Source organism: Melospiza georgiana, chromosome 33 (genome assembly GCF_028018845.1).
Source record: "Melospiza georgiana isolate bMelGeo1 chromosome 33, bMelGeo1.pri, whole genome shotgun sequence".
NCBI classification, from domain to species: Eukaryota; Metazoa; Chordata; class Aves; order Passeriformes; family Passerellidae; genus Melospiza; species Melospiza georgiana.
The window spans coordinates 3,106,099-3,131,211 of record NC_080462.1 but is presented as its reverse complement, the minus strand read 5'-3'; the positions used below and the strand labels follow the sequence as shown (position 1 = coordinate 3,131,211).

Genomic DNA, 25,113 nt, shown 5'->3' with positions numbered 1-25,113 from the left:
CAGAAAATGGCGCCGACGCTGGAGCTGAACCTCATCCTCTTCCTCCTCTTCTTCCTGCTCTCCCTCCTCTTCGCCACGCCAGGTACGGGGCTGGATGAGGGGCTGGGGTGGCCATGTGGCTTTGGGGACAGTTGGGGACCTTGTCGTGAACCCGCCCAGTCCCCACAAGGTGCCACCACCGGGTCCCTCCAACGGGAGCCACCGCGCCCTGGGGGGATGGACTGTCCCCACATGGAGTCCCAAAAAAATTTTAAATTTTTGGGAATTTCGGGCAGGAAAATTCAAAATTCTGGTCCTGCCCCCTCTTCATGCAAAGGGCTCCAGAAAGGGCGGAGTTATTTCAAGTTTATTTTTAATATTTGAGTTATTTCCGTTTGGAACGTGTCTGGAATTCCAAGTGGGATGAGACCTGGGGAAGGACGACCAACCCAACTCCACCATCCCCAATTTATTTTGGCAGCCCGGGCACAAGAACCCCAACCTATGGAGGTGGCCGGAGCCGTGGGCGGGGTGGCACTTCTGACCCCCCAAAGGCCCCAAAATCCCTCAGAATACTCCCAAATCCACTGGCGATGGCAAACCCGGCTGAGGATCGCCATCCTGAAGAGGGGGGAGCTGCCCAGTTACCCCCAGACCCGCTTTGAGGGACGCCTGGAGCTCATGGATAACGGAATCCTCAGAATGAGCAACCTGAACCTCGAGGACAGCGGCGAGTTCCGGCTGTACCGGGAGGATGACACGGGCAGGGAGAGCGTCCAGAGGGTCCTGCTGAGGGTCTACGGTGAGTCTGGGGACAGGGGATTGTCCCAGAGCCCCATGGGTGGGTTGGGGACATTGTGGTGTCCTGGGCATTGTCCCAGAGCATCCAGAGGGTCCTGCTGAAGGTCTACAGTGAGTCTGGGGACAGGGAATTGTCCCAGGGGGTGCTGGGGATGTTGTGATGGCCTGGGCATTATCTCGGAGCTCCAGGAGGATGTTGTGACATCCTGGGGGTTGTCCCAGAGCCCCACAAGCGGGCTGGGGATGTTGTGACATCCTGGGGGTTGTCCCACTGTCCCACAGGGACACTGTGAGACCCTGGGGTTGTCCAAGAGCCTCATGGGGGCATCATGACTTCCTGGGGGTTGTCCCAGAGCTCCACAGGGGTCTGGGCACATTGTGGTGTCCTGGGGGATGTCCCACTGCCCCACAGGGACTTTGTGGCTTCCTGGTTGTCCAAGAGCCTCATGGGGGCATCGTGACATCTTGGGGGTTGTCTCAGAGCTCCATGGGGACTTTGTGCCATCCTGGGCATTATCCCAGAGCTCCATGGGGACTCTGTGCCACCCTGGCCTCTCCTGCAGACCTGGTCTCCAAGCCCCGCGTGATGGCCACCACCAACGGTGACCCCCAGGTGTGCAACACCACCCTGAACTGCTCCGTGGCCCTCCAAGGGGTCACCTACGAGTGGATCCTGCCCCAGAAGGCCCCGATGAAGCAGGGCCCCTTCCTGGAGGTCTCCAACCCCGCGGCGGACACCTACGTGTGCAAGGTCAGCAACCCCGTGTCCTCCAGCAACGCCTCGCTGACCTTGCGGCGGCCCTGCAGCTGGACAGGTACGGACACGGCCCCGGCCAGGGCTGGCCTGGCCTTTGGGGGGTCCCCAGAGGGGTTTGGGGGGGATCTGGGGACTTTCAGAGCGATCCCATGGAACTGTTGGGGTTGGGAAGGAGCTCCGAGGTCGTCGGTCCAATGTGGGGCTGACCCCTCATCCTGAGGGATCTCCAGGGGTTCCTCAGACACCTCCAGGGGTGGACACCCCGAACCTCCCTGGGGCTGACCCCATCCAACGTGAGACTGACCCCTTCTGGCCATCCAGAGGGATCTCCAGGGGTTCCTTGGACACCTCCAGGGATGGACATCCCGAACTTCCCTGAGCCCCTTCCAAAGCCTTTTCCACATTTCCAGGAGGAATTTCCCCAAATTTCCCACCCTGAACCTCCCCTGGCACAGCTCAAGCCCATTCCTCTGTCCTGATTTTTGGATTCCACCCCAAAATTGACTCTGGTGTTGGAAGATCCCTGAACCCCAAAACTGAGCCCAGAGGGGCTCTGGAGATCCCTGAACCTCAAAAATAAACCCATGGTGTATCAGGGGGACCCTGAACCCCTAAAATCAGTCTGGGAGGGATCAGGGGGTCCCTGTGCCCCCCAAAATGATCCCTGGGAGCAGATCCCAGTCCCAAGGTGGGTCCCAGGGCTGGGGGATCCCTTTTCCCTCCTCCTGTGGGTTTGGGGTGGGATTTGGGACCCTCCTGTAGCTTCTGGATCCCTCCTGGGTTTGGGGTGGGATTTGGGGACCCTCCTGGAGCTCCTGGATCTGCCTCCAGAAGAATCCTCCTCGTCCTCCATCCACACCACGCACAATGCCCTGCTGGCCCTGGGACACCTCGTCCTCCTCTTCCTCCTGCTCACCGTGGCTTGAGGACCCCGCGGGCGGCACCTCCGGTCACCTCCTCACCTTCCACCACCACGGGACCAAGATCCGGATGAAGATCCCGAAATCCTCCGGACGTGGAAAAACCGCGGGCGCGCGAGGGAACGGAATCAGCGGGATCGTCCAGTTTGGGGTTCATCTGGAAATCCTCCTCTTCCTCATCCCCAAATCTGTGGGGAGACCCGACCTGAGCCTTTCCCGGGCTTCCCTGGGATTTTGGGGGTGCACCCTGCCAGGGAGGGCTTGGCGTCGGTTTTGGATTTCCCAAATGTTTGTTTGCACATTAAATTCCATCCTGGACACCACATTTTGTTTTGTTTTGTTTTGTTTTGTTTTATTTTATTTTATTTTATTTTATTTTATTTTATTTTATTTTATTTTATTTTATTTTATTTTATTTTATTTTATTTTATTTTATTTTATTTTATTTTATTTTATTTTATTTTATCCTATAATTTCCCAATTAATTCCATCCTGGACACCACATCTTTGGGATTTTCTGGATTTTTCCCTGGCCTGGGACATCCCACGGCTCAGGGATCGGAGATGTTTCCCCCCAGCCCCATTTTTGGGGACAAAATCCCTTCTTTTGTTCCCCAGAGTGGGATCTGGCTCCAGAGGGTGGGACACGGATCCAGTGGGGTGGGAAGAAACCTCGGGAATGACGGAGATGATCCCTCAGCCTCAAATAAAAAACCTGGAAAAGTCTGGGACAATTCCAGCTCCACCAAGCCAGCCCAAAAAAGGGGAAAATCGGGGATTTCACCTCCATAAATCACAAAAAGTTCCACTTTGGGCAAAAATTCCCAAAGATTCCTTGAGACCATCCAAGGGTCCACGGGGACCTCCTTGGAAAATTCCAGCCCCACCTGAGGAGTGGCTCAGGACAATTCCTGCTCCTTGGGTGATGATTTTGACACCAAAGTTGATTTTTCCAGTGAGTTTCCCCCCTTGGAAATATATTTTTGGGGTCTTGGTCCATTCCCATATGGAGATTTCGATCTTTTTATTCCACTTATAAAATCCAGGATGTCAAAAAAACCTCTGGAAATTAATAAACATTCATCCTGCTGCTGAGTTTCCAGCCAGAAAATTCTGGGATGAGTTGATGGGGAGAAGAAAGGATTTGGGATCATTGTTTCCACTTAAAAGAGGTTTTTCCCACCATTTTTAGTTCCTTGTTCCCGAAAATGCTTCCCCAAAGGAATTTTCCTCTGGACGATTTCGCTTCATTCATTTTTTCCCTGCCTGATGCCAGCCAATCCCAGGTGGGGAAAACTGTGGGTTTTTGGGGGGGATTTTTTGGCTTTTCTGGACCATTTCCAGGTTGAAAATTTTCCTTTTGGGACCTGGGGGTTGAACTGGTGGAGAAATCCATGGAGAAATCCAGCCTGGCCGTGGGAATTCCAGGTGGGATTTGTGCTCTAAAAACATCCCAAAAAACACCAAAATACCCCCAAAATCCCAAAATAGCCCCAAACACCCCAAGACCAACGACTTTGCCACGCCAAAATCCTTCCAAGCTCCCATTCCAGAAGTTTCCAGGACTCCACCGCTGTTTTTCCCAGATTAATTCATCTTGCGATTCCCCGTCTGTATTTTTTCTGTAAAAGTCTGATTTTTGAGAAATGGTGGCTTTGGGTTTTTACCTATCAGGTGCTTTCTGAGCAAGGAAGGAGGAGGAGCCTCCCAGGAGGTTCCGGGTGGGTTTTTTTGGGTGGTTTTGGGTTTTTTTTGTCATTCAAAAATCATTTCCCGGCAGCAAAACCTCGGGGAAAACTCTGAGTTGGGCGTCCCTGGAGAGCAGCGGGATGTGACCCAATCCCAGGATTTGGTTTGGGTTAAAATCCTGGAATTTTCATCCCTGGAGGTGTCCATGGAACAGCAAGGTGGGACTCGGTGACATCTTGGATTGTTGGATCCCAGAGCTCTTCTCCAGCCTCAGGGATCCTGGAATTCCCTCTCCATCCACACCCTGAAAATTGGGAAAAGTGGCGAAATTTGGAGAAATAAAAAGGCAAAAAACCTCGGATTTCAAAGCTTTTCCACCAAAACCAGTCAGGATTTTCCAGCAGCAGATCCACAACTGGATTTTCCCGGCCTTTCCCAGCCTTTCCACCAGGAAGGACCATCCCCACACCCAGCTGATCCCAAATCCACCCAAACCCACCCAGAACGAGGATTTGGCTTCTCCCAGGTGAGTTTTCGGGACCTCCCGTCCTTCTCCTCCTCCTGTGGATCCCATGGAGCTCCAAGCTGGGATTTTCCAGGGAAATCTGGGGATTTCTCACCTTTCTGGGCGGTCCCACCCCTGGGGGATGCAGCAGATTTTGGGATGCTCCGATGAATCTCCCACGTCCCTTAGTGGGGTTGCTTTGGAGCTTCCACCTCTCCAGAGCTGGGAAAACTCCATGAAATTCCTCCAAAACTGAATTTTTCCTCTTTTTTTCAGAGCCGTTTGAGGACCCCTCAGCAGGATGATGGAACTGTGGCGGAAAAACCAAACCCATTCTCTGCTTCCTTCTGCTTTTTCCTCTTCCATCTCCGGGGCGCGGAGCACAACCTCCGTGCTTTGAATAATTTCCGAGCAAAGGGGATAAAAGGCAAAGGTTTAGCTCAATCAGCCCCAAAAACAGGAAATGAGAGGGCCGGGGGTGAAGCTCTTCCTGCCAGCACCTGCTCCGAGCCCCGGAACCGCGGAGGCTCCGTGATCCCGGCATGGGCTCCGGGGCTTGGCTCCGGCTGCTCCTCACCCTCGCCGCTCTTGGGGGTATGTGGGGTTTCCTCGCTGATTTTTGGGGGTTTGGGTGGTTTTTCATGGATTTTGGGGTTTTTTATTGGTGGATCTGAAGGGGTTTGGGCCTTTGGGGTGGAGGTGCTCCAGGTGGGATGGGAGGGGTGTCCCCAAAAGTCTCCCAAAGGGAGGAGGGGAGTAAAATGTGATGGGAAAAGTTCAGCGGGAAAAGTGAAGGATTTGGGTGAATTTTTAGGGGGTTCTGAGAGCCCTGAGGGATTCATTCAGAGCCAGAGGGAGTTGGGATGTTCCAGAGGGAGATTCCCGGAGGATTGGCTCAGATCCACGGGCTGGGAGATTCCCAAGGGGTAAAATCATGGAATGGTTTGGGCTGGAAGGACCTTGAGGATCCCAACCCTTTGCCATGGGACAACTTCCATGAAAATGGGGCCAATCCCTGTTTTTGGGGGGTCTGGAGAGCCAAAATTCCCTCCAGGCTTCCAGCCAAAATTCCAGGTTCTGCCAGCATGAGGTCATTTCCCTTTTCCTTTATTCTTCCTTTTTTCTTCCTTTTTTCTTCCATTTTTCTTCCATTTTCCTTCCTTTTTTCTTCCATTTTTCTTCCATTTTCCTTCCTTTTTTTCTTCCATTTTTCTTCCATTTTTCTTCCATTTTTCTTCCCTTTTTCTTCCCTTTTTCTTCCTTTCCTTTTTCCTTTCCTTTTTGGGCAAAAACCCATGGGAAAAAAGGCTTTGGGAAAAGTAGGGGTGGCACAATGGGGACCCTTCTGTGCTTTTGGGGGCTCCAGATTTGGCTCCTCCTCCTCCTCCTCCTCCTCTCACAATTTCCTACAAAAACAAAATTTGTTTGCCCAGAAATGAGGGAAAATCTGAGTCGAGGAAAATCCAAATCGAGGAAATTCTGAATCATTGGCCTGAAATAAAGAACAACAAAGGGAGTTTGGGGGAAAAATCCTCCCACGGGAATCCCGGGCCGTGGGAGATGAAACCCTTCAATTTTTTTCCAAAAAACCCAACCTGGGACCACCTCAACCAGAAGGAAAATGTGGGATTTGTACCCGAGCCTGCTCCCAGGTGGCTGCAATTCCCAAAATTCCAGGATGTTTGAAGCTGGGAATGAGACTTCTTTGGATTTGGGGACTCTCCTTTGGATTTGGGGCCTTTCCCTTTGGATTTGGGATCTTTCCTTTGGATTTGGGGTCTTTCCCTTTGATTTGGGGTCTCTCCTTTGGATTTGGGGCCTTTCCCTTTGATTTGGGGTCTTTCCTTTGGATTTGGGGTCTTTCCCTTTGATTTGGGGTCTCTCCTTGAGATTTGGGGCCTTTCCCTTTGGATTTGGGGTCATTCCCTTTGGATTTAGCATCTCTCCTTTGGATTTGGGGTCTCACCTTTAGATTTAAAGTCTTTCCTTTGGATTTAGGGTCTCACCTTTGGATTTGGGGTCTTTCCCTTTGGATTTGGGGTCTTTCCCTTGGATTTGGGGTCTCTCCTTTGGATTTGGGGTCTCACCTTTGGATTTGAAGCCTTTTCCTGGGATTTGGGGTGTTTCCCTTGGATTTAGTGTCTCTCCTTTGGATTTGGGGTCTCACCTTTAGATTTGAGGTCTCTCCTTTGGATTTGGGGTCTTTCCCTTTGGGTTTGGGGTCTCAGCTCTGGATTTGAGGTCTCTCTCTTGGACCTGGAGGTTTCTGCCTTACATCTGGGCTCCTGTGTCTCCCCAGGCTGGATCCAGTGCCGTCCCTGCCCCGATCCCAGAGGATCCCTCCGGGATTGGGATGGGGACGATCCCCGCGAGCCCCAACCCTTCTCGCTCCCCTCTTCCCAGGGATCAGTGCCCGGGTGACGCAGCTGGGGACTCTGGGGAAACCGACAATCCTGCGGATCCCCCGCAAGCTGTGGGAGCCCACCAAAGAGTTCAAGGAAGCCTCCTGGAAGAAAATCACCGAGGAGCCGCTCAAGAAGAAACTCCTGCTGAAGATTTCGGGCGAGAACCACACGGCGTTCGAGCCGGAGCGGATGCGCTTAGGGGAGAACTTTTCCCTGAAAATCCTCAACACCAGCCGGGATGACGGGCGGCTCTACGAGTACAGCGTCTACCGGGGCTCGGACGAGGAGGTCTGGCAGATCCAGCTGGAAGTGCTTGGTAAAAAAATCCCCTGGGAATCGCCAGGATGGTGATCCCGGCCTTTTCCTGGGTGTTCCAGACCTTTCCTGGATGTTCCAGAGCTTTTCTGGATGTTCCAGACCTTTCCTGGATGTTCCAGAGCTTTTCTGGATGTTCCAGGTCTTTCCAGGATGTTTCAGGCTTTTCCTGGGTGTTCCAGACCTTTCCTGAGTGTTCCAGGTGTTTTTTTTTTTGTATGTTCCAGGCCTTTTCTGGATATTCCAGGCCTTTTCCTGGTTGATTCTGGCATTTTGGGAGCACGTCTGGGAGGTCAAGGGTGGGGTGGTCAAGGGGATGGAAATGTCCATTTTGATGTCCAAAGGATCCTGGAATTTCCATTTCTCCTTTTTCCAGAGCTGGAGGTCAATCTCAGCATTTTTGCCGGAACCTCTCGGCAAAAAAGCTGAGATTTTGTTGGACATTCCCAGCCTTTTCCTGGAATTTCCTGCTGTTTTCCTGGGTTTTTTCCTGGGTGTTCTCAGCCTTTTGGGAGCAGCTCTGGGATGAGGGAGGTGGAAACCACCAACCTCCATGTCCTCCAATTCCAAATCCTGGCATTCCCGTCTCTCCCCAGAGCCGGTGGCCGTTCCCAGCATCCGGATCCTGCGCCAGGAATCGTCCAACGGGAGCTGCTGGCTGGAGCTGAGCTGCTCCTCGGAGCGGGGGGACGAGGTTTCCTACAGCTGGGACAGCGGGGACAGCGGGGACAGCCGGGACAGCAACGGCACCGGGGCGCACTGCCGGGCCAACGGCAGCGTCCTGAGGCTCCGGTTCCCGCTGCGGAGCGCGGCCTTCGGCTGCGTCTGCACCGCCCGCAATCCCGTCAGCTCCCACAACGCCACCTTCGACGCCGACCAGTGCGGATCCCTGCACGGGGGTAGGTGCTGGGATCCCTGAACCCCAGAATTCCGGAACCCTGGAATCCCAGAATCTTGGAATTCCAGAATTCCAGAACCCCAGAATCCCAGAATCTTGGAATTCCAGAATCCCAGAACCCTGGAATCATGGAACCCTGGAATTCTGGGATCCCAGAACCCCGGAACCCTAGAATCCCAGAACCCCAGAATCCTGGAATCACAGAATCCTGGAACCCCGGAATCTCAGAATCCCAGAATCCTGGAATCTTAGAACCCCCAGAATCATGGAATCATGGAATCCTAGAACCCCAGAATCCAGGAAATCCAGAGGCCCAGAATTCTGGAATCACGGAATCCTGGAATTCCAGAAACCCAGAATCCCAGAACCCCAGAATCCTGGAGGCACAGAATGCTAGAACTCCAGAATCCTGGAATTCCATAGTCCCAGAATCCTGGAATCATGGAATCCTGGAATTCTGGAATCAGAGAATTCCTGAATCCCGGAATCCCAGAATCCTGGGATCCCGTAATCTCAGAACTCCAAAATCCCTGAACCCTGGAACCCCAGAATCCCTGAATCCCATAGCCCCATAATCCTGGAATCCTGGAACCCCAGAACCCCAGAAACCTGGAACCCCAGAACCCCAGAATCACAGAATTTTGGAACCCCAGAATCTCAGAATCCCAGAATTTCAGAACCTCAGAATCCCAGAATTTCAGAACCTCAGAATCCCAGGGTGGTGGGGTAGGAAGGCAGCTCTGGAGATGTCCAGATGGTGGGAACTTGGTGGATTTGGGTGGAAAATTCAGAGATTTGTGGGGGAATTTTGAGAGATTTCTATGGATATTTGAGATATTGCCATGGATTAATGGGATCCCCCTTTAGACAGGAGATTTTTTACAGGTATTGGAGATATTTCTTTGAACTTTCAAGATATTTCTGTCCCTCGAGCCCCCTCAAAGCCACCAGGGATATTTTAGGGTTTTTTCCGGCCCCACATCCAGCCCCCCAGTGGGTTTTTATCTCGAATAAGGCAAATCAAGAGAGCTCAGAGGCATTTCCTGCCCTTTGCTTCCTGTTCAAATCAACCTCAAATCAGGTGACAGAGGTGACAAAATCAGCCTCCGAATCCGGTGACAAAGTGACCAAATTCAGGCCCAAAATTAGAGTACAGCAGTGAGAAAAATCCGCCCCAAAGTCAGGGGAGAAAGTGATGGAGATCAGCCCCAAAATCAGGTGACAGGTGACAAAAATCAGCCCCCAAAATCAGGTGACAGAGGTGACAAAAATCAGCCTCAATATCAGGTGACAGATGACAAAAATGAGGGGACAGAGGTGACAAAGGGCTCTGGGTGACCCGGGGCCACCTCCCCTGTGTGTCCCCTCCTGTCCCAGGTGTCCCCGGGGTGAGGACAGAGCTCCTGGTGCCTCTGGTGGTGCTCGGTGTCATCGTCATCATCGCCATCGTGGTCATTGTCACCTGCAGGGCCACCCGCTCGGCCAAATGTGAGTTTGGGGGCTCCTGGAGCGGGTGGGGGTCCCCAGAATTCCAGAGGTTGGGAAAGAATTCCGAGGTCATCGAGTCCTGGCTGGGACTGGTCCCCTGTGGTCACTTGAGGAACAGGAGATGGGACTGGGATCTCTGGGATCACTGGGATCTCGGATTGCTGGGATCACTGGGATCTCTGGGATCACTGGGATCACTGGGATCTCTGGGATCTCTGGAATCACTGGGATTGCTGGGATTGCTGGGATCACTGGGATCTCTGGGATCACTGGGATCACTGGGATCTCTGGGATCTCTGGGATCACTGGGATTGCTGGGATTGCTGGGATCACTGGGATCTCTGGGATCACTGGGATTGCTGGGATCTCTGGGATCTCTGGGATCACTGAGATCACTGGGATCTCTGGGATCTCTGGGATCTCTGGGATTGCTGGGATCGCTGGGATCACTGGGATCTCTGGGATCTCTGGGATCTCTGGGATTGCTGGGATTGCTGGGATCAGTGGGATTTCTGGGATCACTGGGATTGCTGGGATTGCTGGGATTGCTGGGATCACTGGGATTGCTGGGATCACTGGGATCGCTGGGATTACTGGGATTGCTCGGATCTCTGGGATCTCTGGGATCGCTGGGATCACTGGGATCTCTGGGATTGCTGGGATCTCTGGGATCTCTGAGATTGTTGGGATCACTGGGATCACTGGGATCGCTGGGATCACTGGGATCACTGGGATCACTGGGATCACTGGGATCACTGGGATCACTGGGATCACTGGGATCCTCTCCCAGCTCAGCTCTGAGGGACCCAGGATGAGTTCCTGGCAGAGAAAATCCTGGAAGGAGAATTCCTGAGGGATCTGGAAGGGGCTCAGCCTGGAGAAAAGGGGGATCCAGGGGGGATTTGGGATCTGATCCCAGGGAACGGAGCCAGAACAAGAGGGAACGGCCTCGAGTTGTGCCAGGCCTGGAAATTTGGGGAAATTCCTCCTGGAAAAGGGAAAAGGGCTTGGAAGGGGCTCAGGGAGCTTTGGAGTGTCCGAGGAATTCCTGGAGATTCCTCGGGATGACCAAGAGGGGACCGGACACTGGCTGGACTCGGAGATCTTGGAATTCTCTTCCAACCTGGCTGATCCTGGGATTGTGCGACCCCTCCCACCCCACAGGTGACCCAGAGTCCTCCCAGGTCACCCCGGACCCCTCCCAGGTCACTCCGGCCAGCGCCACCATCTACGCCCAGGTGCAGCGGGTGCAGGTGAGGGGGAAAAATGGGGAAAAATGGGGGAATTGGGGAAAAATGGGGAAAATGGGGAAAAAAGGGGATAAGGGGGGAAAAGGTTAAAAGTGAGGGAAAAAATAGGGGAAACTGGTGAAGAAAAGGGGGAATAAAGCCGTCACAACACAACTTGCTGAGTGCCCAAAATCCCACGGTGGCTTTGGGGACAAACTCGGGGATTTTGCCCCTTTTTCCGAGACCCGTTGAGCACAATCCTGTCAGGAAAACGTCCAGCAGGACCAGGGTGACCCCGTGGGGACCCTCGTGTCGCTGCCCACCCTTTGTCCCCTCCCTCAGAAGCCCAAAGGCACCGTCCCCAACGCCACCCCCGTGTCCTGCACCACCATCTACGCCGCCGCCACCGGGCCACCCCCGACCCCCAATGGAGCCCCCCGGTCCCCGGCCGTGTCCCCAACCCCGCGGGGACGCCCCCCGCTGTCCCAGGTAAGGGGAACTTCCCCAACCCCCCCTTTGTGGGGCACCCCCTGCCCAGCCACCTCGCTGACCCCTTGGTGTCCCCATTTTGTGATCCCTTGGTGTCCCCATTTTGTGATCCCTTGGTGTCCCCATTTTGTGACCCCTTGGTGTCCCCATTTTGTGACCCCTTTGTGTCCCCATTTTGTGATCCCTTGGTGTCCCCATTTGGTGACCCCTTGGCGTCCCCATTTTTGTCCCCCCCAAGGAGCCTACAACGGTTTATGCCAGCGTGACCCATCCCGTGGCCTGAGCCTCCCTGGGATCCCTTCCTGGCTGGAATCACTGCTGATCCAGGGGGATCCTTTGGGAATCCCAGGAAATCCTTCAGGGATCCCATAGCAACTCCAGAGCCTCCCTGGGATCCCTTCCTGGCCGGAATCGCTGCTGATCCTGGGGATCTTTGGGAATCCGAGGGAATCCTTTGGGGATCCCTGAGCACCCCCAGAGGAATGGAGCGGCGTGTCCGATGTGGGACGGTCAAACAAGGGCTGGACACAGGGAAGGAATTCCAGGCTGTGCTTGGAGGAATTCCAGCGGGATCCTGGAGCCGTGGGAGAAGGGAGGGAGGCTCTGGATGCACCTGGGGCTGGGAATGATGGAGGATCCAACGGGAATGGTCATTCCCAGACCTGTGGAACCTGGAATGGTCATTCCCACATCCATGGAACCAGGAATGGTCATTCCCACACCCGCGACATCAGGAAGGCCGTCGGGATTTGGACTCTGACCTCATCCCTGCGGAATTTCAGGATCTCATCCCCGTGGTCCTGAATTCCCAAGGGAACCCACAGGGACTTCAAAGAGGAAGAACAAGGGTTTATTTCCTGAGCTCTGGAATGGGTTAAAAATCCCAAATCCGCTGGATTTTGGCCCAAGGAATGAGGGATTTTGGCAACCCCTCTGTGGCAGGAGCCAGGTCCCACCAAACTTCCTCATTCCCATCCTTTCCCACTGATCTGAGGGATTTTATCATCCCAAAACGTCTCAGGTGTCCCTCGGTCCGAGCTCGTGGATTGGGGTGGAGGGAAAGGAAAATAAACTTGGAATTTAAAAATCCCTTGGAACTGGATTCTGGAGAGGTTTCCCAGGCTGGACCTGGATTTGGGGGAAGAAAACCAAGGTGAGAATCGGGGGGTTTCCCTCTCTTCCTGTGCCCGAGGTGTAATTCAGCCTCTAATCAGCCAATTAATTAATTAAACAAGTTTATTTTGCAGCTCAGCTGTATTTGCATCAATAAAAAAATTTTAAAAAAAGGATTCTCAGATTTCCAAACCCTAAAATCCCCACAGAATTCCCACCCCTGCCCAATCCCAAATCCATACTTTCCGGAGTTTTCCAACCCCAAATCTTCGCTCCGAGGTGCAGCTGGGGGTTGAATCTTGGGGGAAAACCCCGAATTTCTGGATATTTCTATTCCATGGATCCCAGTGGGTGCTGGAGTTTCCAGGAGAAGAATTCCATAGGAATGGGGATTCTGGAATTTTGGCGACGCTGGTGGCTGGTGGGATTTGCGAAGCACCTGTAACCTCTGTTATCCTGCAAGGAAAACGGGCGGGATTTGGGACATTTTGGGGATTTTTGATTCCAGAACACCCAGATTTTGGGGTTCCAAGGGCCGGTTTGGGGTCAGAACCCCCAGATTTGGGATCCTGCCCCCACATTCCGGACAAACCTTCCCGGGAATTCTCCCTCCACCAGCAGGAGAAGCCCACGAAGAGCAGGATCAGCCCCTCGGCCACGGCCACGACCACCGGTCTCCAGAGGCTGAAATTCCCTGGAATTACTGGAAAAGAATCCCAAAATCCTGGAACTGGGCTGGGATTTGGGGTTCCCTTCCCACCCGAACCACCCCAGGATTCCGTGAATCTCTAAATTTATAGTTTGGCCTTATACAGAACAAAAATTTCCTAGATAATTATGCATTAAGGATATAAAAAAAAGTATATATATATATATATATATATATATATATATATATAAAATATATTTAATATATAAAACAAGTATATTTATATAGAAAAATGAGTATATATTATATATAAAAATAAGTACCCATTCTATATAAAAGTGTATTATATAAATACCTATTACATATATATTTTATAGATATTAATTTATATATTTTATAGATATTAATAGATATAAATAATATTTTATAGATATTATTATAGATATTAATATATATATAACTATAGTTTTTACACAGAATGCATACAAAAAAAGTTAAATTTAAAATTATATTATTTACATCTCCTTAAACGATTTTTTAAAATATTTTCCAAAATTTCCCCCATTTTTCCCCATTTATGGCCTGTAAACCCCGGCATGCTCAGCCCCACCCTGGGGTCCCACGGGGAGCTCACCTGGGCAGGTGAGGGCGGCGCGGGCCGCGCTCCACCCCGCGGGGTTGCTGACGTTGCAGAGGCAGATTTGGGGATCCGCGCCCTCGGGGAGGCTCCGGAGCAGCCGGGAGGAGTTGTCCGGGATCTGCCCCGGGATCTGCCCCGGGATCTGCCCCGGGACCGGCTCCGGGACCGGCTCCGGGCCATCCCCGGCACAGGCCCAGCTGTAGGAGACGTTCCCGGGGCTGGAGCAGAGCAGGGACAGGTGGCACCGGCCCCGATCCCGCTGCAGGATTTGGGATTTCAGCTCCGGCCGCGGGACGGGGTCTGCGGGGACAGCGGGGTGAGAGGGGACAGAGGACACAGGGACAGAGGGACAGGAGGACACCGGGACAGGGGGACATGGGGACATGGGAACATGGGGAAAGAGGGACAGAAGGACACAAGGACACGGGCACTCACCCCACACGGACACTCGGATGCACCGGGATGGAATCACTCGCGAATTCTCAAACTCGGCCCAATAGACCCCGTTATCATCCCTGAGAACCGGGGAGATGCACAGGGAGAGGTTTCCTGGGTGGAATTTCACTCTCCCGTGGAAAGGACTTCTGGGATAGGAGACACTTCGATCCCTGCGGGCTGTCAGGATCCACTGCTGCTCTCCTGAGTTAATGTACCATTTCCAGTGCATCTCTGTCCACTCCCACGGGGGTTTCTCCGGCACCAGGCACAGCGACGCTCCCGCGGTCACGGGGCGGGACACAGCCGGATTTTGGCATTCCGGGGATCCTAAACCAGAGCCGGGCAAGTCGCGACTTTCAGGCAAACTCCGCACCCCAAACGCTGCCCAGAAAGGGGAACCGGCCCCGCGTCACGGCCCGGCCCGGCTCGGCTCTGCCTGGCCAAGGGGGGTTTGAGAGGAGCGAGGAGAATCCCCCCAAAGCCGCAGCCAGCCCCTCTCCATCCCCACGAGCGCCGCTCCGGCTTTTCCCCGCAGCAATTCCCGAATTGCCCGCAGCAATTCCCGAATTCCCCGCAGCAATTCCCGAATTCCCGAATTCCCGCAGCCCCCCCGGTCCCCCCGCGCCCCCTCCTCACCTCGGCTCCCGGCCAGGCCCAGCAGCAGCGCCAGGAGCGCGGGGGGACAGCGGCGACCCCCGCGCGGGGACATCGCGGAGCGGAGCGGGGACCCCTCGGGGCTGCGAGCGCCCGCCGGGGACTGCCTCTGCCCCGGCTCCTTCCTTCCTCCTCCTCCTCCTCCTTCTCCTCTTCCTCCTCCTCCTGCGGCCGCCCCTGTGCCAGAGGGGACAAGGACGTGCCCGGAGCGCGGCGCTCTCAGCCCCAAAGTTCGCAGGGAACTGATCTGAGTCGCCCCGGGAGGGCAATTTTGGGGTGTTTTGGGGGGGTTTTGCTTTCCCTTTGCAGCGAGCGCCGGGGACGCTTGGGGACATCGCGGTGGCTCCGCTGTCCCCAGCTCGGGCAGCCCAGCAGCAGCAGGGTCGGGAGCTTTGGGGAGGAATGTCCAACACCAAAATGAACTTTCCAATCTCAAAATCCCTATTCCAACCGCCACAATCCTTCTCGTTCCAACTCCAAAATCCTCCCGATTCCAACTCCAAAATCCTCCCGGTTCCAACCCCAAAATCCTTCCTGTACCAACCCCAAAATTCTCTCTGTTCCAGCCCCAAAATCCTCCCGTTTCCAACATCAAAATCCTCCTCGTTCCCACCCCAAAAGCTTCCTCGTTCCCACCTGAAAATCCTCCTTGTTCCAACCCCAAAACCCCTCCTTGTTCCCACCCAAAAATCCTCCTTGTTCCCGCCCCAAATTCCTCCTGGTTCCAGCCCCCAAATCCCCTTTTCAACCCCAAAATCTTGTCCTTGAGTTCCCTTCCACCCCAGACCAGTCTGGGTCAGCAGCTCCCAGTTCCTCACTGGGGCAGAGGAACCAGGGTTTTATTTAGGATTTTTAATCCATTTTAAAAGAATATTTTTAGGACATGTAAGACAAATTTTTAATCTGCCCCAGCTCACTTCCCCCTCGCCCCAAAGTTTCGCCGCAACCGTCTGCGTGTGACGTTCCCTGAATAATCCTGACTGGGAAGCAATGTTTCCCAGAATTGTCATTGTCCCGTGTTTGGGTTGGCTTTTGGGGGGGGACAGAGGGGACTGGAGCTGCTCCTTTATGGCCAAGGCTGAAAGAACCACGGAAAACCTGAGCCATTTGTCCCACACGTGGTGGGACACAGCTTGGTCCAGGTGACGCTTTTGGTCCATCATCTTTTCATGGAAAACACAGTGGTTTTGGTTTTTAACCTCACACCCTTTTTGGGGTGTGAATTGCCTCTCCTTGATGCGTCATTTATGATCACAACCACTTCCCCCCAACCAGGCACTAAAAGCCGCGCAGGCGCTCTTGCTCTTCCTCTTCGCGGTGCGCATTTTTGCCCGCTGGTGCCCCAAAATCCGCTCAATTTCTGGACATCCATGGATGTGTTTTGGATCCCTCATCTCACCATCCTCATGCTCCTCCACCAAACCAGTGAGTGCCGGGTGGTCCTTGTCCCCTGGGAAGGAGATCTTGGGCTGGTTTTGGGGTTTTTTGGGGTAGAGGGATGGCTGGGAGCACGAGAGCTGCTCCATGGGGTGGATTTGTGCCCAATGTTGGATCCAGGGCTGCCATGGAAACCTGCTACCATGGAAACCTGCTGGAGGGCTGGTGTCCATCTCTGGTGTCATCTGTGGTGTCCATCTGTGGTGTCCATCTCTGTGTCCATCTCTGTGTCCACCTCTGGCCCAACCTCTGCTCCAGATGTTCTCCACACATCCTGCTCTGCCTTCAGCTCCTGCTCCTCTCCACGTTGCCTCCCTGGTTTTGGGGGTCTCATCTTGGGGTGTTTTTTGGCTGAAAAGAGGGAAATTGGGCAAGGTTCAGCCCTTGCCCGCTCTGAGGGGGGTTTATCATGTGAACCATCCCGTGGTTTCGTTATTCCTGGGAGTTTATCTCCTCCAGCAGCTTTTTCCTGCCACAGGCTCTGTTGTCCATGTCCCAGGGGTGGCTGAGGCTGGTGCTGAGCCCGACCTCGGGGCTGGGCCAGGATCAGTTCCCGGTTAGGAAAACTGGGAAGGAGAACTCCATTCCTGGTATAAATGGGGTGGCACGGTTCATTGGAAATGGGAAGTTGCGAAAATAACAAAAACAGCTCCTTCCTCCTCAAATTGGTGAGCCAAGGGCATGGTGTGGTCACTGGAGGGAAGGGACGGGTCCTGAGGGATCCTGGACCTTGTCCTGGGCTGCACCCAAAGGAGTGTGGGAGGGTTCTCATTGCTGCAATGGTGAGATTCCACCTGGAATGGTGAGATCCAACCTTCAGTGGTGAGATCCAAACTGGAGTGGTGAGAATCCACCTGAAATGGTGAGCGTCCACCTGGAATGGTGAGATCCCACCTGGAATGGTGAGATCCCATGTGCAATCTCCAGATCCCACCAGGTCTGGTGCCCCCAGCATGAGAAGTTCATTGAACTGTTGGAGCGAGTCCACCATTCCAAAGTTCCCTTCCCTGTGGCCACAGGGAGTGCTCAGCCTGGAGAAGCCGTGCTGGAGCTGCCCCACGCACCCCTGGCAGTGTCCAGGGCCAGGCTGTCTCCAACTCCTCGTTCTCCTTTCCCTTTCAGTTCCCCTCCGGGCTCGGCCTGGGGGTGGCCTCGTGCTCTTCCTTCCCCCAGGGACCCTTCCATGAGCCCCCCATGAGCCCTCAAGCACCCCCAGCCCTGATGGGCTTCATCCTCTGGGTTCAGCAACTTCATCCAACCTTGGTCCCACCTTGATCCCAGCTTTTCATGCCACCTTCATTTCCCCCTTTCATCCCATCTCCCATGCCCATGCTCAGCACTCCTTCATTCCAGCTTCCTCCCACCTCCAGCCCACCTTCAGCCTACCTTCATCTCTCCATCCCACCCTGATCCCACCTTAATCCCAACTCCCTCCCACCTTTTCATCCCAACTTCAGCCTACTTTCATCCTGTCTCCAGCCCAAACTCAGCAATCCTTCACCCCAAATTCATCCCACTTCCATTCCACCTCCATCCCACCTCCATGCCACCTCCATGCCCCCTTCAACTGACCTCCATCCCACCCTGAGCCCACCTTCATCCTACATTTCCCCCACCTCCATCCCAAGTTCTCTCCCCGTTTTCTCTCCCCAGTGAGCGCCAGCGACACCAAGGAGGTGAACGGGGTCCTGGGCAGGTCTGTGACCTTCCAGAGCCACAACCCAGACAGAATGACAGCGCTCTGGTTTTTTGGGAATGAAGCCATAGTGACTGTGATATTTGACGGCCCTCCTCGACCTGCATTTCATAAAGAGGAATTCAGAACCCGTTTTTCTGTCTCCAAGAGCGGCCACGCGCTCACCATCTCCCAGCTGAGGATGGAGGATGCCGGGACCTACTCTGTAGCAATCAATGGAGAAAGATCCGCCTTCACCCTGCAGGTGTTCAGTAGGTGCTGTTAGTGATCTTTTGGGGGTGCTTTCAGTGCTGTTTTGGGGGTGCTGTTAGTGCTGTTTTGGGGGTGCTTTCAGTGCTGTTTTGGGCGTGCTTTCAGTGCTGTTTTGGGGTGCTTTCAGTGCTGTTTTGGGCGTGCTTTTAGCGCTCCTTTGGGGGGTTTTACACTAAAAGAGATGTTCGTGACACCGTGGTGCCCACAGGTGAGCTGGCAGAGCCCACGGTGACCTGCGAGGCCCAGAACTGCTCGGACGGGAGCTGCAGCTCCTCCCTGCGCTGCTCCGTGCCCGGCGCCGGCTTCGGGAACGTCTCCTACACCTGGAGGGTGGGGGATCAGAACATGGACGGGAGCACCGTGGTGCTGCTGGTGAATGAAACATCCCAGGATGGGCTGGAGCCGGTGACGTGCACGGCACGGAACCCCGTCAGCAGCAGGAATTTCACTGTGACCAACTTTGGGGAGCTCTGCGCAGGTGAGAGCCGGGGACAGATCCTGATGGGCTGATCCGGATCCCCTGAGGAACATGGGAATGTTGGGCTGGGATGGGCTGATCCCGATCCCTGAGAACAGGAAAAGCTGGGATTTGGGGTTGGGATGGGCTGATCCTGATCCCCTGAGAGCCATGGGAACATTTGGATTTGGGGGTGAGATGGGAATGTTGAGGTTGGGATGGGCCGATCCCACTTCCTGTGAGGGCCATGGAAAGGTGGAGGGAAAGGTGAGAAGATGGACTGATCCTGATTCCCTGAGAAACACGAAGGGTTGGGGTTGGGATGGGATGGAATGGGAATGGATGGATGGATGGTCTGATCCCGATCCCCTGAGAGCAGGAAAAGCTGGGATTTGGGGCTGGGATGGGCTGATCCTGATCCCCTGAGGAACACGGGAATGCTGGGTTTGGGATGGGCTGATCCCGATCCCCCGAGATCTTCTGCATGCTCTCCCTTTTCCAGGTGCCCTCTCCAGCGGCCAGGTTGGGGTCAGGGTAGGGGTCGGGGTCATAGCCGGGACTTTGGTCCTGGTCCTTTTGTTGATTTTCCTCTTGTTCCTGTGGAAATCCAAAGGTGAGCATGGAAAACCATCCCTGGAGCCCTGGGGAGCAGGAGAGGGGACCTGGGAGGGGGACAGAGCCAGGGTGGGGCAGATGTGGGGTGGATGTTGGGCGGATTTGGGGCTGATTTGGGGAGGATTTGAGGCTGATCTGGGGTGAATTTGGGGCAGATTTGTGGTTCTGATTCTGTCGCATCTCCCCCAGGCTGGACGAAATTCCGCGTCTCCCAGCCCAGGCCTGCGGACACAGGTGGGATTTTGGGGCAGTTCCCGGCCCTTTTCCTGGTGGGAATAACCAGGGAATTGCATTTAGGATCAGGGGAACCATCCCCGGTGCCGTGGTTTGGGAAGGACCCCGACCCCTCTGTCCTGGTGGGGAGAGGGAGGGGCTGATCCCAGGGGATGATCCCAAATTCCTGAAATCCCATTTTCCACCAATTTCTGCTAGAAAACTTCATCCCAGACCACCAAGGGGGAGCTGGGAGTGCAGCTGTGGGATTATGAAAAAAAGAGAGAATTTGGGGTAAACTAAACTAAACTAAACTAAACTAAACTAAACTAAAATAAAATAAAATAAAATGAAAAAAAAATAAAATAAGAGACATTTAGGGGGAAAAGTCAGGAATTCCACTTGGGAACTCAGGGTCAGTCCAGCCAAGAATTCCAGAATCCCCGAGGCTGGAAAATCCCTCCAGGACCATCGAGTCCAAGCTGTGCCCGATCCCCACCTGCTCACCCAGGAATTCCAATTGGAAATTTATCCCAAAAATGGGATTTTAAGGATTTAAATCCCCCTTTCCCTGCTCTGTTCTATGAGCAATGAAGGAGAAACAAATGGATTTTGTCCTCCAAAAAAGCAGCCAGGAATTTGGGATTTAAACCAAAACCGGGCGGATTTTCCCTGTCCTTGGTGCTGGAAGTTCATCCCGACCCCGCGGCACCAGGGAGGGTGGGATGGGGAGCAATTCCCACCTCCAGCAGCTCCGAGGGGCTTCGGGGTCGGGGTTTACCCAAGCCTGGACTCCTGAGGTTGGGATTCCCGCATTCCCTGCATCCCAAAACCCCAATTTCCTGCTTTTCTCCCCAGTTCCAGGGGCCACGAACGACTACACAACCGTGTACGCCGAGGTGGGACCTTCCCAGCAGGTGAGTCTGGAGTTGGGGACACTTTGGGGACACCTTGGGGACACCTTGGGGACACCCCAGGGACGGCTGGACAACCCTTGGTTCCTTTTGAGAATTCCAAGTGGGAAGTGCCACGGCTGGATGTGGCCCAAGGGCACCTGAACTTGCCCAAAACTCCGTGCCCAGCCCCAAAATCTCGGTTTTGGAGGGGATCAGAGAAAAATGGGGGTTTCAGGGCTGGGAGTTTAAAATTGTCCCATTCCATGGGTGGGGACAATTCCCACTGTGCCAGGATGGTCCAACCTGGCCTTGGGATGGGACAACACCTCCAGAGGTGGCGCTTTGTTGGGTCTCTGGATTTGGGATAATTTTTCCAGCACCGAGCCCTAAAATTTTTTAAAATTCTTAAATTTTTTTTTTTAATTTTAAATTTTAAAAGTTTAAAAATCTTTTTATCCCCAGTGCGTCCCTGACGGAACTAAAGCCAAACCAGCAGAGGGGGGACCTCCCTCAACCGTTTATTCCCTGGTCAAGAGTCCAGAGCAGGTGAGCCCGGGCTGGGAGATGGAACCCCTGAAGCTGGGACGGGCACAGAGGGGTCCCGAGCCCTCAAACCAAACCCTGGATCAGCCCCCAGGACCCCAAACCAAGCTTGTGTCCGTCTGTCCTCGCAGGTGGAGGGGGGGACAGCAGAAAATGCCACCGTGACCGGCCTGAAGCTGGTCTAGAAGGACCCAGAACTGGTTTGAAGATCAATTTAAAGGGACTGGAACTGGTTAAAGAACATGAAACTGGTTTAAAGAACATGAAACGCATTTAAAGGACCTGAAACTCGTTTAAAGGACCTGGAAGTGGTTTAAAACTGGTTTAAAAACCTGGAAGTGATATAAAGATTTATTTTAATGAGACTGAGCCTGGTTTACAAGAAACCAGAACTGGTTTAGAATCAGAACTGATTTGGAAGAAGATGGAACTGCTTTGAAAGGACCTGGAAGTGATTTAAAGGATCTGGAACTGGTTTAGAAGGACCTGGAACTGGTTTAGAAGGACCTGGAACTGGTTTAAAGGACCTGGAACTGGTTTAAGACGTATCCACTCCCTGATCAGACAGATGGACACCACAAGGTGGCTCCAGAACAGCTCCAACATCCCCAATGCCGCTCCAAACCTGGATCTCATGGATCTCCCCCTTTTGTCATGTCCCTTCCCCTCCTCATCTCTGCTGCTTCAGTTTCCCTCTCTTTGGGATTTCAGGGAGGATTTTTCATGGGGAATTTATCCATGTTTTTGGAATCTTTCTCCGTGTTTTTGGGAACTTTCTTCACGTTTTTGGCAGCTCTGTGGGATTCAGGTTCCTTTCCCCAACCTCTCCCACCGGAATTTGGGACCAAAACACTGCCAAAGCTGCTGGGACTCCCAGGCAGGCGGGAGGAGACTCTTCAAAAGGTTTTCTCATGGAATCCTGAAATTCCCGAGGGTGGAGAAGCCCTCCAGGACTGTCAGTCCCAATCCTGATCACCCAGACAGGCATCCAGTGGGTTCTTCAGAGATGACCAGGGAAGGCTCCAAACCAGCCCCTTTTTGCACGGAAAAGTCATTTTTAAAAGCTCAAGGATTCATTTTATAAATAAAAATTTACCTTTAAAAAAAATTTTTTTTTCTTCTGTTGTATTTTGAGCCTTGCAAAAGCTTCAGCTTCTAGCAGGGCTGAAAACCACCAAAACCAACCAAAAATAACGCCAGGAAGTTAAAGCGGAACGAGAAGTGACGCCTCCCATCAGAGCTCGTGTGGTTTGAGCACCTGCTCCCTTTCCCCACCTCCGGAACATTCTAAATTTTACAGCACCCAGCCCCCCAAAAAAACCCCCAAACCCTCGGCCCCACCAATCCCTGCAGGGCCAGGGTTCGGGATTGGGGATCCGGGATTTGGGGTGGATCTGAGGGAAAACGGGACACGGAGAGCGACTCTGGGATGGAAGAGTAAACCCATGGCAAGGGGAAACATCCATGGAGTGGAGAGATGAATCCAATGGGGTGGAGAAATAATTCCATTGGATTTCTCCATGGAATGGAGAAGCAATCCTATGGGATGGAAGAGTAAACCCATGGCAAGGAGAAACGGATCCATGGGACGGAGAAATGAATCCATGGGGTGGAGAGATGATCCATGGATGGAGAGATGACCCATGGTGTGGAGGAAGGACCTCGGGGATGTTTTTTACCCGTTCCTCCCCCGATTTCACCACCTTTGCTCACCAACCGCCGCTTCCTGCGCCGAAAGGGGAAGGGAGGCGGCTCCGAGGGGCCGGGCGGGGCAGGATGGGCCCGAGGGGCTTTGGGGGGCTCTGCCTCGCCCTGCTCTGCTCCGGGGCCGGTGAGTGGGGCCGGGGGGCTCGGGGGGCTCGGATCAGGAGGATGAGGAAGAGGAGGGGGCTGAAGGCAGCGGGTGCAGCGCAGGGAGGTCCCTGGAGGGCTTTTCCTGGGGGTTAAGCTCAGGTTTGGGTTGAGCCCGGCTTTGCTGAGCATGGTTTGTGTTCCCATGAGAGTTTTGGGGTCTTCTGAGCTGTCCCAGCTCCCCAGATCCATCCCAGAGCATCAGGAGGGGCTTTTGGACCGTTTTGGGTTGGTTTTGTTGGTTTTGATCTTAGCAGGGCCACGAACGGGACTTGGATGATCCTGGTGGGTCCTTCCACCTCACATTCCCCAATTCCATGCCCCAAACGGGGATATTTTGGGGTATTTTGGGATATTTTGGGATATTTGGGGGTATTTTGGGATATTTTGGGGTATTTTATAATTCCCTGCTGGTGGCACGACCCCAAAACCCCCTGGGTTTCGGAACGGCCTCAGCTCAGCCCCAGCCCCCATTTTCCACTGTGAGAACGTGACAGATTTGGGGTTTTCGTTGTCGGGGGTGAGGTGTGAACCCCACAGGATGTGGGGCCGCTGCTCCGCTCGAGCTCAGCCCCCTCGGAGAGCTGTGGGACCTCCTGAGGTGGAAAAATCTGCACGGATCACCCAACCCAGCCCCAGACCATCCCAAAATCCCCAAATCCCCAAATCACCAAAATCCCCAAATCCCGCCCGGTGTCTGGGAGTGTTTTCCAAACCCTCCTCCAAACCCTTGGAGCTGTTCCAGAACCCCAAAACCCTCTGGGGCAGAATTTCCCGGATTTCCACCCCAAATCCCACCGGGAACATCTCCGGCCATTCCTGGGATCCCATCCCCGCTCCCTCAGAATTCCCGGGATTTCCCTCCCTCTCCTCTTCCCCAAAATTTCCTTCTGGGGCCCTTCTGACCCGTCACCCTCTGGCGCTGTCCCCAAACCCTGTCCCACGTCCCCTGAGGGGACACTGGGGTGGACATTCCCGTTCCTGACCCCGGAATTTGGGGCAGAACAGACAAATCCCAAACCCCACAAATCCCCAGCCCTCGGCTTCCAGGAAGAGGAGTCGGGGAACGGGAACAACGGGAATGTCACCGAGGAGACCCCGGAGGGGACACGGGACCCCCTGGAGCCACCAGGACACCCCAGCGCGGCCACCGGGGACGGGGACGCGGTGACAACGTGGCCGAGGGTCACCACGAGCCCTCCTGGGAGCCTCGGGGACCACGCGGTGACATCGGCGGGGAACCAGAGCCGTGAGTTCTGGGGGAAGGGAGGGAGGTGGCACTGTCCCCAGGGATGTGGCATTGTCCCCAGGGATGTGGTATTGTCCCCAGGGAGGTGGCATTGTCCCCAGGGAGGAGGCATTGTCACCAGGGGATTGTCACCATTGATGGGACATGGCACTGTCCCCAGGGAGGTGGCATTGTCCCTAGGGACCTGTCACCATCATGGGGAGGTGGCACTGTCCCAAGGGTTTGTCACCATTCTGGGGAAGTGGTGCTGTCCCAATGTGTTTTGTCATTGTCCCCAGGGGTTTGTCACCATCATGGGGAGGTGGCATTGTCCCCAGAGGTTCATCATTGTCCCCAGAGATTTGTCACCATCATGAGGAGGTGACGCCACCCCTGGAGGACCTGTCACCCTCTTGAGGGGTGTGTGCCACCCCCGTGGGGACTTGTCACCCTCCTCGGGGATGTGTCACCACTCTGGGGGCTTTGTCACTGTCTCGGGTGACTTGTCACCCTTATGGGGGATGTGTGACAACTCTGGGGGACGTGTCACCACTCCAGGTGATGTGCCAGCAACCTGAGGCACCTGCCACCTTCTTGGGGGATGTCCCCCCATGTCACCTCTGTCCCCACAGGAACCTCCTCGGGTGTCTCAGCCCGGTACTGGTCCCCCGTCATCTTCGTGGTGCTGGCCCTGCTCGTGCTCTTTGTCACCTACCAGAGGAAAAAGGACAAAGGTCAGACCCAAAACCCCAAAACCCCCAGAGGCCACAATCCCAAAACAATCAGAAATGCCCCCAAAAGATCCAGAAGTCAAAACCCCCAAAGGTGCCCCAAAATGTCCCTTTATGGGGTGCAGCACCACCAGGGGGATCCTGATCCCAAAACCCTCCCGTGGTCACAGCTCAGGGCTGGGAGGTTCCCCTGTGCTCCAAAATTCCCCAAATTCCCCAAATTCA

The 25,113-nt window shown here is 54.1% G+C and overlaps 4 protein-coding genes across 5 annotated transcripts; 3 read left to right on the top strand and 1 right to left on the bottom strand.

The window, feature by feature from the left end:
• On the top strand, positions 1-2,780 carry CD48 (CD48 molecule). Of its 2 annotated transcripts, none has more exons than XM_058042892.1 (4): positions 1-82; positions 461-781; positions 1,344-1,595; positions 2,372-2,780. In XM_058042892.1, the coding sequence occupies exons 1-4, from the start codon at positions 7-9 to the stop codon at positions 2,461-2,463; spliced, it is 741 nt and encodes a 246-aa protein (XP_057898875.1). In that variant the 5' UTR covers positions 1-6; the 3' UTR covers positions 2,464-2,780. The 2 variants fall into 2 exon arrangements, with proteins under 2 accessions (XP_057898875.1, XP_057898874.1); XM_058042891.1 differs by having other exon boundaries at positions 2,369-2,780.
• Positions 2,781-5,193: 2,413 nt separating this feature from the next.
• On the top strand, positions 5,194-11,758 carry LOC131095214 (signaling lymphocytic activation molecule-like). The gene is made up of 7 exons (XM_058042862.1): positions 5,194-5,254; positions 7,055-7,372; positions 7,968-8,270; positions 9,647-9,757; positions 10,922-11,010; positions 11,329-11,475; positions 11,714-11,758. Exons 1-7 carry the CDS (start codon positions 5,194-5,196, stop codon positions 11,756-11,758), a joined length of 1,074 nt encoding a protein of 357 aa, XP_057898845.1.
• Positions 11,759-12,695: 937 nt separating this feature from the next.
• Positions 12,696-15,024, bottom strand: LOC131095103 (CD48 antigen-like). Its single transcript, XM_058042674.1, has 5 exons — positions 14,952-15,024; positions 14,313-14,642; positions 13,872-14,177; positions 13,181-13,291; positions 12,696-13,044 (listed from the first exon to the last, which is right to left on the bottom strand). Exons 1-5 carry the CDS (start codon positions 15,022-15,024, stop codon positions 13,040-13,042), a joined length of 825 nt encoding a protein of 274 aa, XP_057898657.1. The 3' UTR covers positions 12,696-13,039.
• Positions 15,025-18,283: 3,259 nt separating this feature from the next.
• Positions 18,284-21,263, top strand: LOC131095102 (T-lymphocyte surface antigen Ly-9-like). The gene is made up of 7 exons (XM_058042673.1): positions 18,284-18,353; positions 18,563-18,832; positions 19,314-19,424; positions 19,616-19,660; positions 20,498-20,556; positions 20,998-21,081; positions 21,210-21,263. The coding sequence occupies exons 1-7, from the start codon at positions 18,284-18,286 to the stop codon at positions 21,261-21,263; spliced, it is 693 nt and encodes a 230-aa protein (XP_057898656.1).
• The last annotated feature ends 3,850 nt before the right edge of the window (positions 21,264-25,113 follow it).

Coding starts and splice junctions, on each gene's coding strand:
- CD48 (XM_058042891.1), top strand. CDS start 7: ATGGCGCCGACGCTGGAGCTGAACCTCATCCTCTTCCTCCTCTTCTTC. Junction 782..1,343: donor GGTCCTGCTGAGGGTCTACG/GTGAGTCTGGGG, acceptor CCTCTCCTGCAG/ACCTGGTCTCCAAGCCCCGC. Junction 1,596..2,368: donor GCGGCCCTGCAGCTGGACAG/GTACGGACACGG, acceptor ATCTGCCTCCAG/AAGAATCCTCCTCGTCCTCC.
- LOC131095214 (XM_058042862.1), top strand. CDS start 5,194: ATGGGCTCCGGGGCTTGGCTCCGGCTGCTCCTCACCCTCGCCGCTCTT. Junction 7,373..7,967: donor GATCCAGCTGGAAGTGCTTG/GTAAAAAAATCC, acceptor GTCTCTCCCCAG/AGCCGGTGGCCGTTCCCAGC. Junction 8,271..9,646: donor GTGCGGATCCCTGCACGGGG/GTAGGTGCTGGG, acceptor CTCCTGTCCCAG/GTGTCCCCGGGGTGAGGACA.
- LOC131095103 (XM_058042674.1), bottom strand. CDS start 15,024: ATGTCCCCGCGCGGGGGTCGCCGCTGTCCCCCCGCGCTCCTGGCGCTG. Junction 14,643..14,951: donor GGGCCTGGCCGGGAGCCGAG/GTGAGGAGGGGG, acceptor GCTCTGGTTTAG/GATCCCCGGAATGCCAAAAT. Junction 14,178..14,312: donor CATCCGAGTGTCCGTGTGGG/GTGAGTGCCCGT, acceptor CTGTCCCCGCAG/ACCCCGTCCCGCGGCCGGAG.
- LOC131095102 (XM_058042673.1), top strand. CDS start 18,284: ATGGAGGATGCCGGGACCTACTCTGTAGCAATCAATGGAGAAAGATCC. Junction 19,425..19,615: donor GTTCCTGTGGAAATCCAAAG/GTGAGCATGGAA, acceptor CATCTCCCCCAG/GCTGGACGAAATTCCGCGTC. Junction 20,557..20,997: donor AGGTGGGACCTTCCCAGCAG/GTGAGTCTGGAG, acceptor TTTTATCCCCAG/TGCGTCCCTGACGGAACTAA.